This window comes from Hyperoodon ampullatus, assembly GCF_949752795.1.
Source record: "Hyperoodon ampullatus genome assembly, chromosome: 18".
Classification (NCBI taxonomy): Eukaryota; Metazoa; Chordata; class Mammalia; order Artiodactyla; family Ziphiidae; genus Hyperoodon; species Hyperoodon ampullatus.
The window spans coordinates 49,560,720-49,572,031 of NC_136931.1; the positions used below are offsets into that span (position 1 = coordinate 49,560,720).

General features: G+C 53.4%; 1 protein-coding gene across 1 annotated transcript; it reads left to right on the top strand.

The window, feature by feature from the left end:
• Window positions 1–8,776: 8,776 nt before the first annotated feature.
• On the top strand, window positions 8,777–11,096 carry LOC307066989 (galectin-7-like). Its single transcript, XM_079724210.1, has 4 exons — window positions 8,777–8,844; window positions 9,252–9,340; window positions 10,083–10,284; window positions 10,911–11,096. The coding sequence occupies exons 1-4, from the start codon at window positions 8,830–8,832 to the stop codon at window positions 11,022–11,024; spliced, it is 420 nt and encodes a 139-aa protein (XP_079580336.1). The 5' UTR covers window positions 8,777–8,829; the 3' UTR covers window positions 11,025–11,096.
• The last annotated feature ends 216 nt before the right edge of the window (window positions 11,097–11,312 follow it).

Consider the following 11,312-nt stretch of genomic DNA (forward strand, 5'->3'; position numbering starts at 1 on the left):
GCTGCGCTCCCCACTGTCCCGCCGCCCTCCTTAGCCCCCTCCTGAGGGCCAGCCTCTGCTGAGCACCCTCCTCACCGGCGCCCTCTGATACCCCAGCTGACCCAGCGCTGGGGGAGGGGTGCCCCCTCAGCCCCTTCACCATACCCTGTGAGACCCCACCCCCCAGAGGCAGCACTTACTCACCCGCCTAACAGCTGGAGCACCCAACTGCTCAGCAGAAGAAGGAAAGGAAGGCAGAAGAGGAGGACTGGAAATGGAAGTATCCGTTTGAAGTAATGATTGCATGAGTTGGGGTTTTTTTGGAGAGGATTATTTTAAAACATTTTTAAAAATTGTGTTAAAATAGAAAACCATGGAATTTACCATTATAACCCTGTTTTAAATGTACAGTTCAGTGGCCTCAAGTACATTCACATTGTTGTGCAACCCTCACCACCATCCATCCCCAGAACATTTTCACCTTCCCCAACTGAAACCTGTACCCACTAAACACTGGCTCCCTGTTCCCCTATCTGCACCCCCTGGCCACCACCCTACTACTTCCTCTCTCTGTGAATTTCTTTTTTTTTTTGTTACGCGGGCCTCTCACTGCTGTGGCCTCTCCCCTTGCGGAGCACAGGCTCCGGACGCACAGGCTCAGCGGCCATGGCTCACGGGCTCGGCCACTCTGCGGCATGTGGGATCCTCCCGGACCGGGGCACGAACCCGCGTCCCCTGCATCGGCAGGCGGACTCCCAACCACTGCGCCACCAGGGAAGCCCTCTCTCTGAATTTGACTGTTCTGGGTACCTTGTATAAGTGGAGCCATACTTGCCCTGTGTGACTGATGAGTATTATATACACATAAAAGAGAAAGAAAGATGGATGTAAATATGTGTGTGTTGAAGGGTGACAAATATGCCACCCAAAATATTACCCTTTGGGACTTCCTTGGCGGTCCAGTGGGTAAGACCCCACTCTCCCAATGCAGGGGGTCTGGGATCGATCCCTGGTCAGGGAACTACATCCCGCATGCCACAACTAAGAGTTTGCATGCTGCAATTAAAGATCCTGCATGCCACAATGAAGACCTGGCACAGCCTAAGTAAATAAGTATTAAACACCAACAACGATAACAAAATATGCCCCTTTGGCATGAGGATTATTTTGAGCTAAAAGCACTTGAAAAGCAGCAAATACAGGAAGGGCATTCTAATCTCCCCTTTTCTCCTGAAAACAGGAGATAAAAACTACTACGTGAAAGACACCCTACTTATACCCAAGGAAAGTAACATTTTTATCAGCAAGCTGAGACCTAGAGGGTTCAATAAAAACAGGCCTTGTTAAAATAATTCTTACCTTCCTTTAGCCTCCCCACATATTAGTTACTTTTCCACAACTGCTTTTATTAGCTCTTAGCTAATTCTTAGCTTGAAGGCTTAGCTGTTTCTTTGCGTTTATTTCCTTATGAGGGCTCCAGGATCATGTAAGACATTTAAATGTGTATACAGGGACGTCCCTGGCGGTGCAGTGGTTGAGAATCTCCCTACCAATGCAGGGGACACGGCTTCGAGCCCTGGTCCGGGAAGATCCCACATGCCGCAGAGCAACTAAGCCCGTGCGCCACAACTACTGAGCCTGTGCTCTAGAGCCCCCGAGCCACAACCACTGAAGCCCACGTGCCTACAGTCCGTGCTCCACAGCAAGAGAAGCCACTGCAATGAGAAGCCCGCGCACTGCAACGAAGAGTAGCCCCCGCTCACCGCTACTAGAGAAAGCCCGCACACAGCAATAAAGACCCAACACAGCCAAAAATAAATAAATAAATAAATAAATTAATTAAAAAACAAAGTCAGGCAAGACAAAAGATGTGTGGACCCTTTGTGTCATTTGAATATCTACAAACATTGTGGCCCTGCCAGGCAAGAAAAATAGGAAAGGAACTCAGCTAGACAAAATACTAGATCAAGTTTGGTCAGGCAAAAATGTCATCTGAATGTATGTGGCTGACACATCAAACTTAGAGAAGGTGTCACTTGAATGTGGCTCCCTTCCTAAAACCCACTAGCGGCAGTTACTCCCATGCAAATGGCATATCCTGGTATGTGTCACACAGCTCTAGGCACTTGATCAACATTCACCCTTTAGTTTCTCACTGTCATCTAATCAAATTTATGAGGTAGGGACTGCTGTCATCCCTGTTTTACTGACATAACGAGAAAAGCAACTGACATCAGATCACGCAGTCAGGGAATGCAGGGCCAAAAAAATGATCCCAGGCGTCTGGCCCTTTACCAGTATGTTTTAAAGGATTTTTAAAAGTTGTAAACCCTCAGGGCCAAAGAAAAGGAGAGAGAAGACAAATTTAGGTACTGGATATGTGGTGACCTCTTAGGAAACCCCAGAAATTGAATCCTAGGCTGGAGTTGGAAAACTATAGAAGAAACTCATTGAATTCAGAGCCACCAAACAGCTCGGGAATCCATGGCACCAGGTGCTTCTGGAGGTGGAACAAAAAATGGGAGGCAGGCTTTCCGGGCAGCGGGAACGGAGGTGGGCCTGGCGGGTCCACACTGCCTCGGGGCTGGAGCCCGGGTCCCCACCCGCCCCAGCGTCCACCGCCGGCCGGCTGAGCCCCGCGCCTCCGTCCTGGGCTGCGGTGGCCGGAGGTGTGCACAGGTCCGCGAGACAGGTGGGCGCAGAGGTCGCTTGTTTTGGGGGGTGGCATGCAGAGAGGTTCCGGAGCCTCCGCGGAGCATTGCGGGTTCGGGACTGGGGACTCCATGGCTTGCTATGCTCTCTGCACTTTCCTGGCATAGAAGCCTCCAGAACACGGCTAGGCAGCAGTAGTTTAAAGCGGAGTTTGCCTACTGGGAACTAGGGGCCTGCTGGGGTCTCAGTTCTTGGCTGGCCCCGGAACACAAGGTTGCCAGGCGTGTGACGGCAGCAGGTAGGAGTGAGCCGCTGGTGTGGTCATGAGCAGGGAAGGAAGGACACTGGCTGTTGGCCTGTGAACCTAGGCAAGAACGACCAGCCAACACAATCCAGACCAAGGTCCGTGGGCCCAGCTCGGTCCTGTGCGGCTGGTCAGTGGAATAGACCTGCAGGTGTGGCTCTTGTCTCTCTCGGTCTGGCTTCGGGACAGATCCTGCTGATGAGCCCAGGGCACCGCCCTCAGTCCTCCAGGAGAGTGCGCCGGAGTGGAGCCAGGGGTGTGTGCCCACTCAGCACCACGGCCATGCCCCTCCAGTCTGCTGGCAAGGGCAGTGGGGAGCCGGGGGAAGTCACGGCCTTGGGAATGTCCTCTGATAAAAAAGAACCTGGGCTTCCCTGGTGGCGCAATGGTTAAGAATCCACCTGCCAGTGCAGGAGACACAGGTTCGATCCCTCGTCCGGGAAGACCCCACGCGCCGTGGGGCAGCTAAACCCGCGAGCTACAACTACTGAGCCCGCGTGCTGCAACTACTGAAGACCGCACACCTACAGCCCGTGTTCCGCAACAAGAGAAGCCACCGCAGTGCAATGAGAAGCCCGCGCACGGCAATGAAGACCCAACACAGCCAAAACAATAAAAATTAAATTAAATCTTTAAAAAAAGTGACAAAAGTATGAAATTATCACCAAAAATACCTCCACCAATTCTTTGGCACTTCTGCTACCATGAGGTGGAGGCTTAAATGCAGGCCAACCTCAGTTGTTCACTCACAACAAATAGAGTGTAGCATGAAGAGATTTGGCATGACTTCCCAGACCAGGTTAGAAAAGAGGAGGCAGCTTTCATCTGGTGAGCTGAAAGGGCACTGGCTTTTGGAGCCCTGAGCTGCCATGAAGGAAGTCCGGCTACTCTGAAGATGCACAGACTTCCTAGGAAGGCTGTGTGCAGGTCACCCAGATGATCCCAGCCCCACAGTAACAGAGGTTGCCCAGATATCATGGAACCTTAATAGACAAGCCATTCCCTCTGTGCCCTGTCCAAACCCTTGACCTACAGAAGCCACGAGCCCACACACACACAATGGCTGTTTGAAGCCACAAAGCGTTGGGGTAATTGGCTTCACAACAAAAGTAACTGGGACCCGGGGAAATGCAACAGCCACATGGCCATCCTGGACTGAGTCAGGAGTCTGATTAAGAAAGAAAGTGATAATGGATATTGGATGGTCAACTGGTGCTCCCTGTTACAGTCCACCCCTTTGTCTACAATAATGTTCACCTGTACTCTTCTTCCCCTACCCAGACCACTCACCTCCTCTTCCGGTGGAGACAACCTTAAGCTCCCATCTGGTTACTGTGCCCAGCCCAGAGGCCAGGATTTTGGTGGAAGACACACACAGTCCTCTTTGTCACGCCCAGCCAAGGCTGGCCCTAGACACCCAATAAACTAAGGTGAAGGCTTTCTTATTCAGGAAACGGGAAACAGGGAAACGTGCAGCAGACACTGGTCCATAGCAAAGATCAAGCCCACTGGACATGAAGATCAAAGACTGGCTCTGGTTCTGCCTCCAGGGAGCTTCTTCTTGTCTCCACTGCTTTCCAAGGCCTCATCTGGGGGGTAGGGATGTTGGAGAGGATGCTCTTTTTGGGAACCACGTTAGTCCGGATTCTGTACAATCAGAACCCCAAGTTTGATTTATCCCCCCACCATTTTGAAAATTTTCACACTTACAGAAAAGTTAAAAGAAGAGGACAATGAACACCTGCAGAGGTGTCATCTAGGCTCCCAGGTGTGTTAATATTTTCCACATCTGCCATTTCTCTCTGTGAACCATTGGAAGGCAAGTTGCAGGCATCATGACACTTCACCCCTAAATACTTCAATGTGCATTTAAAAAAAAATTTATTTGGCTGCACCAGGTCTTCATTGCAGCAGGGGGGAATCTAGTTCCCTGACCAGGTATCAAACCCGGGCCCCCTGCACTGGGAGCGCGGGGTCTTAAACTGGACCACCAGGGAAGTCCCTTCCGTGTGCATCTTTGAAGCATAATTCTCCTATATAACCACAGTACAAATCACACCCAAAAATGTTAACATAAATTTAGTCATGTAACTATTAGCTCACACGGACACCTCCATTTCCAGCCCGATGTCACAGGGTTCACGGCCCATTTCTTTGGTCCACATCTATACGCCCCTCCTCTGACAGGGAGAGAGCAGCTCTGGACTTGCTTCCATCGCTGACACCCACATGGCATTTCCTCCCCCTGGGGAAGCCGCCTTCCCCCGCTGGGCTCCAGCACCTCTCAGTGATCCTCACCTCTGCACAGACACCTCCTTCCACGTCGGGGCTGTGTTCCCCGCTGTTCCGCCGCCCTCCTTACCCCCCTCCTGAGGGCCAGACTCTGCTGAGCACCCTCCTCACCGGCGCCCTCTGACACCCCAGCTGACCCAGCCCTGGGGGAGGGGTGCCCCCTCAGCCCCCTCACCCCGCCCTGTGGGACCCCACACCCCAGAGGCAGCACTTACTCACCCGCCTAACAGCTGGAGCACCCAACTGCTCAGCAGAAGAAGGAAAGGAAGGCAGAAGAGGAGAAACAGCAAATTAGTGTTTTCACAGCGCAAGATGGAAATGTACAAGATTACTTTGGCTTTGGAGAGACAGTGGAAATACTTGAAACTCAACATGTCAAAATCCCACATTCTGATTAAAATGTTTAAAGGGGTTTAATGAACTCAGTTTATCAATGGAACCAAATATGACAGCAACTGCTTCTCCTTTGCAAGTGATTGCATTGATACAATTTACTATATTTATAAATAAAACTGTAAGGTTTCCAGTGGACTTCCTAGCTTAAGAAAAAGTCACATTTTGGGGAATTCCCTGGTGGTCCAGTGGTTAGGACTCGGTGCTTTCATTGCCGAGGGCCCGGGTTCAATTCCTCATCAGGGGAAAAAGATCCCACAAGTCAAGCACAGCAGGGCCAAAAAAATAAATGGTCAGATTTTTAAAACATGTCATTTTCCTCATTGGTAAACTAATTTACAAAACCAATCCAGCCCCTGAATTATCTTCACTGTATTTGAAAACCAACCCAAAGTCTCCAAGAAGCTGACATGGACACAGCCTGGGATTTTCAATTCCTACAAACACCGTGGTACACTTAGTGCTTTTCGCCCCAGTTATTTCTGAAGGAGGGGAAAGCCAGCAAACTCAGCCCGCTGGGCATCCCTCTCTTTGTTTTCATGGCAAATGAGCTTGGTGGCTCTTAAATGCTGAGGAGTGACAGTGTTTCCTAGGGCAGGTGGAGGAGGTCTGGCTGTTTCAGGGGCTAAAACTTGATTGGGGTGGTGGTTGCCCAGGTCTGTGTATTGTCAAGGCTCATGGAAATGTTCCGGTAAAACCTGGATGATTTACGAGCGTGACCTACAGCTTGAGAAAACAAAAAGAGCATCGGGAAGTGAGGACATCCGCCACTTATTTAGAGGTGAAACAAAAATGCTCCTTAGCATATTATTCCAGAACTGATTGAAGATAACCAACACAAGTGAGCAAGAATCCATCCAGGATGCCCATAGGTGACTGCTGGAAATGAACGAGCAGTCAAACTGGTAACAGACTCAATGCAAACATCTGGCCAAACATCAAGTTCAAGTCAGGACTTTCAGGTCGGCAGCATGTGGGGAAATATCCAACCACAATGAAGAAATCAGGGAAAAGATGAGCTAGTGGGATACACAGCAATATACAGCATGAGGTATAGAAAAGGGACACCCTGAGTGTCAGAGTAACGGAGTCCATCATCCTGGGAAACTCTCCACCCGAGTAGTGGTTGGTGTTACCACCTCAGACCCCACTGTCCTGTCTATTGAAAGTCCCGATGAGGTGCCCTTGGCACACAGAGAGGCTCCAGCCCAGGCCCTGGCCCGTCCTTGCTGTGAGGCCTTGGTGAGAGGCTGGCCCTCTCTAAGCTTGCTTTCTCCTCTGCCAAATGGGGGTGCCTGCAGCCCCCAACGAAAGGTCTAAATGCAGCTGCCCAGCCTCCCTGTCCGAGGCCCTGGCTCCTCCAACTGCCCTAGCTGGTGGTCAGGGGCCCGGAGGGAGGCTGGGACGCCCGCGAGCCTGTGGATCAGGTTCTGAGTCTGCTTGTCTCCACCCAAAATTTCCATTCCTGGCTCTGCCCCAGGCTTCTTCTCCCTCTGCCGGGTGGGGCGCCAATAGGGGTGGGGTGCGGGCAGTAGGGCGGTGGAAACGGAGAGGGGGCTGCTAGGAGGGGCTTCTGCCCAGCTCCCCACCTCCCCGTTCCCTGTCTTCCAGAACCCTCTTTCAGCATTCTCCCTCTGACACCACCCTTCATACCTGGATTCTTCTTCTGGAGTTTTGGGCTGTGGGGAGTGGAAATGGGCCTGGGTGGAGGGTCCCACTTTTTTCTCTTCCTTGGTCTGGCTGGGGGGCAGGTCGTAGGAGACCCCTCCTTCCCCGCCCCTTGTCCTGAACATCGGATGGGAGAGAGGAAGGGTTCTGGGAGGAGGAGGGAGAGAGACTCGAAGGAGAGAAACAGGAACACGTCGGGGGGCGGGGGGGACAGAGACACAGGACAGCCAGAGAGACAGAGAGTCAGAGAGACTAGGGCATCCTGGAGACAGAATAAACCAGAGGGAAACTTCCAGAGATCGACAAAGCCAGAGACACAGTCCCCGTGGTACTGCACAGCCGTGGTTTTTGGGCAAACTGCTTCTCATTTCTGAGCCTCAGTTTCCTTATCTGTCAGATAAGGGGGATCAATGGCCCTCCGTCAGTGGCCTGTCTGAGATCAGTGGTCTGTGGCACATGCTAGAAAGGCCGGAGGCTCCATTAATGGCAGCTGTGGTATCTTTTATTCCTTCTTTCACCCATATTTACGGAGCACTTATGTGTGCCAGGCACTGCACTAGGGACCAAGGAGACAGCCTTGACCATCAGGCAAAATATCCCGCCCCTCTGAGCTCCCTTTCCTATTATTATTGTTGTTGCCATGGTTATTATTATATTACAGAAGCATAAACTGGAATTTCAGTGCAGACACATCCTTAGCCCTAGTCAGCAGGTCCTAACCTGGGAGAGAGGGTCCAGAGTTGCAACCCACAGCTTAGCCTCTCAGGACTCGAGTTTTCCATGATGAAATGGGCACGAGAGTGTTTTCTCTCCGCCAGGCACCAGGAAGGTAGGGCTGGAGGGATGGTGGCTCAATGGGCCTTCTCTGATGTTTTGGGTTTTTTTAAATACATAAACTTATTTATTTATTTTTGGCTGCGTTGGGTCTTCGTTGCTGCACACAGGCTTTCTCTAGCTGTGGCGAGCGGGGGCTACTCTTCACTGCCATGCACGGGTTTCTCATTGAGGTGGCTTCTCTTGTTGCAGAGCACGGGCTCTAGGCCCGCGGGCTTCAATAGTTGTGGCACATGGGCTCAGTAGCTGTGGGACGCAAGCTCAGTAGTTGTGGCTCACAGGCTGTAGAGCGCAGGCTCAGTAGTTGTGGTGCACGAGCTTAGTTGCTCTGAGGCATGTGGGATCTTCCTGGACCAGGGATCGAACCTGTGTCCTCTCCCCTGGCAGGTGGATTCTTAACCACTGCACCTCCAGGGAGGTCCCTATAATGTTATTATTATTATCATTATTGTTAACTGTTCCTATCATCATCAGCTCACAGGAGAGGGACCGTACACCTGGGAATACTCAGGGATTGCAGGGGTGTCAGAGGCCCTAGAAGGGAGGGTGCTGGCCCGCATGGCCCCAGGGCCAGGGTCTGTGCCAGGTGTGGGTGGTGGGTGTGGAAAGGGGTGACGGTGAGTCACCAGGGCCAGCCACGCCCTGCTTCTACTTAAGGTCCCAGCAGCCATACCCACCACCACCACTGCCTGTCTGCTGTTCCAGCCATGGCCGGGATAATTGTGAGTGCTTCGGGGGTGTGGGGGTGGCGAGGCTTTGGACCCAAGCCTGCACTGGAATGGGGTAGGGGCTGGTGCTTGGCTGAGGTCTCCTGAAAGTGGGTGTTCGGGCGTGCTATGATGTTCTGGGTTGTTGTTTCTGGGTTGACCCAATCCATCCCATGTTCCCATCTCCCCCTTGGTGTTTCCCCCTTACTTTCTACCTCTCTGAGTATCTTCCTGTTGATTCTTTGTGTTCCTCTCTCCAACCCTTTCCCTACGCCTGGCTCTCTTTCCTTCGCCTCTGTGCCCTTTCTGCTCTCTGATTCTGCTGGCCTGGGTCCTGGTCATGTTCTCCCCGGTGCTGACCCATGTGTCTCTCTCCTCTGCCTCCCTGATCCACTTTGGCCCCCGCACCCCTGCTGCTGCAGAAGTTGCCCTACAGCGTCTCGCTGGCGAAGGGCTTCGAAGTCGGCACCGTGATGAAACTTCGTGGTGTTGTCCCCAAGGATGCTGAAAGGTGAGACCTCCAAGCCTCAGCGGTAAGGGGTGGGAGGTCTCCAAGCTCAGCTGACCCCACTTCTTACAGCCCAGAGAACGCAGCCCCAGGCCAACTTTGCCCACCGGGATCTTGGAATCCGCAAGCTATTTCCCACCTTCTGGAATCTGATGTCTTTACTCATTTGTCCCAGGACAGTGTACCTGGGGTCCCTACAACCTTCTAAGAATCTGGGAGTTCCAGGGCAATCCAAGGCTCTTACTTATAGTAAGACTTCCAGTCTGAGTCTGAAGCAACTGTGGAAACACAGCCTGTGAGTCAGAGGTGCCCTGGGCACCTGGGAGGCCTCAGCAATCAAACCTATGACTTCCTGGGTCGGGAGCTTCAGGATTTCTGGGAATCTACGATGCCTGGGAATACTGGGGTCCCTGGTACTGTTCCCAGCCCTCTGGGAATTGGGGGATCAGGAGCACTCTGGTTGAGAACCAGGAGCACCCTGGTCTTCAGGACCATGACTCCTTGGCAACTCCCAGACTCTGGAAATGAGGGGGACCCAGGCCATAGTACAGTGACCCTCGCCTAGGTGGATGTGTGTCCAGGTCCCCGGTTGGTTTCTGGATGTCCTGGAATCTGGGCTCCTTGGCCTCCAGTCCACCACCCCTCCTTCACTGGCGTGTGGCTCTCAGGTCCCTGTAAACTTGGATGTGCTCTGGCAATCGGTAAGTCCTCTCTCTGACGCCCCCTCCCATCTGCCACCTAACAGCTTCTACATAAACCTGATGTGCACTAAGGAGCCGGACAGTGACATCGTCCTGCATTTCAACCCCCGGCCGGGTAAGTCCACGGTGGTCTTCAACACCATGGAGTGCAGCACCTGGGGCCCAGAGGAGCGCGGCAGTGACCCTGCCTTCCTGCGTGGCGAGAACTTCGAACTGCTCCTGATCGCCCAGGAAAAAGCCTTCAAGGTGCGTCTCTGCCCCAGGGGTGGCCGCCAACACCCAGGTCTCTTCCCTTGGCAAGGCCAGGAAGGCCCTTGGCGGAGGTGGGGAGCAAAGGCGCGGCCAAGGCTGGACAGGGCGTCCCCAGTCCCTCACCTCCCCTGGCGCAAGCGCACTAGAGGGCAGGCGTATGGCGGTGACACGGACGCGAGAGCACGAGCCCAAAGGGTGGGTGTCCAGTGGGGAGGCGTGGACATCCCGGACCCTATTCCCTGTCCACTGGCATCTGACGTAGCGGCTCTGGGGCAGGGGAATGGATGGGTTGGGAGACAGGACCCAAAATAAGTCCCAGCAGGGAGTGGTCGCTGTAGACCCTCCACCACCCAGGCCGTTCTCCACTTTCAAGCTGTGCGTCACAGTGAGGCGGTGGACGCGGGCACCGTGGAGACTACATCCACCGCCAAAGCTTAAAAAGCACCCCCGTGCCAACAATGAACTCATTGAATCCTCACGGCAAGGGCTTAGGATCAAGAGTAGCCCTTTTCCTCAATGCGGGGTTGCGGGGGTGACGAGGTCACGCAGCGTGGGTATGAGTCGGCAATGACCCCGCAGTCGCCTCGGGAACCATAAACCCTGTCTCCTCGCCCCTGCAGGTTGTGCTCGGGGACAAGGAATACCACGAGTTCAGCTACCGGCTCCCACCAGCATATGCGCTCTTGGTAGAAGTGGGCGGGGACGTGCAGCTGGAGTTCGCGAAGATCTTCTGAGCCTTCCCTGGAGGGCCGGTGGGGACGGGGCACAGGGGTCTTGGGTGACAAATAAAGTCTTAGCCTCTCGTCTGTGCGCCTCCTGTGTGTCTGTGTCTCCTTCATATAGACGAGGATAGCAGGCTCAGGGAGGTGAAGACACTGACTAAGGGTCACACAGCGATTGCGTGGCCGCGGCGGGTCCGGGCCTGGATCTCCGAGGGCACTTTGTGTCCCTGGAGGCCTGAGGAGGGTCACGATCTGGCGGAGGTGGGGCTTTGGCTTGCCCCCCTGCAGCACTTTGCAAAG

Excerpts from the sequence above, each read along its gene's own strand:
- LOC307066989 (XM_079724210.1), top strand. Across the intron at positions 9,341-10,082 it reads GTCCCCAAGGATGCTGAAAG|CTTCTACATAAACCTGATGT; the intron begins GTGAGACCTCCA and ends GCCACCTAACAG. Across the intron at positions 10,285-10,910 it reads CCCAGGAAAAAGCCTTCAAG|GTTGTGCTCGGGGACAAGGA; the intron begins GTGCGTCTCTGC and ends TCGCCCCTGCAG.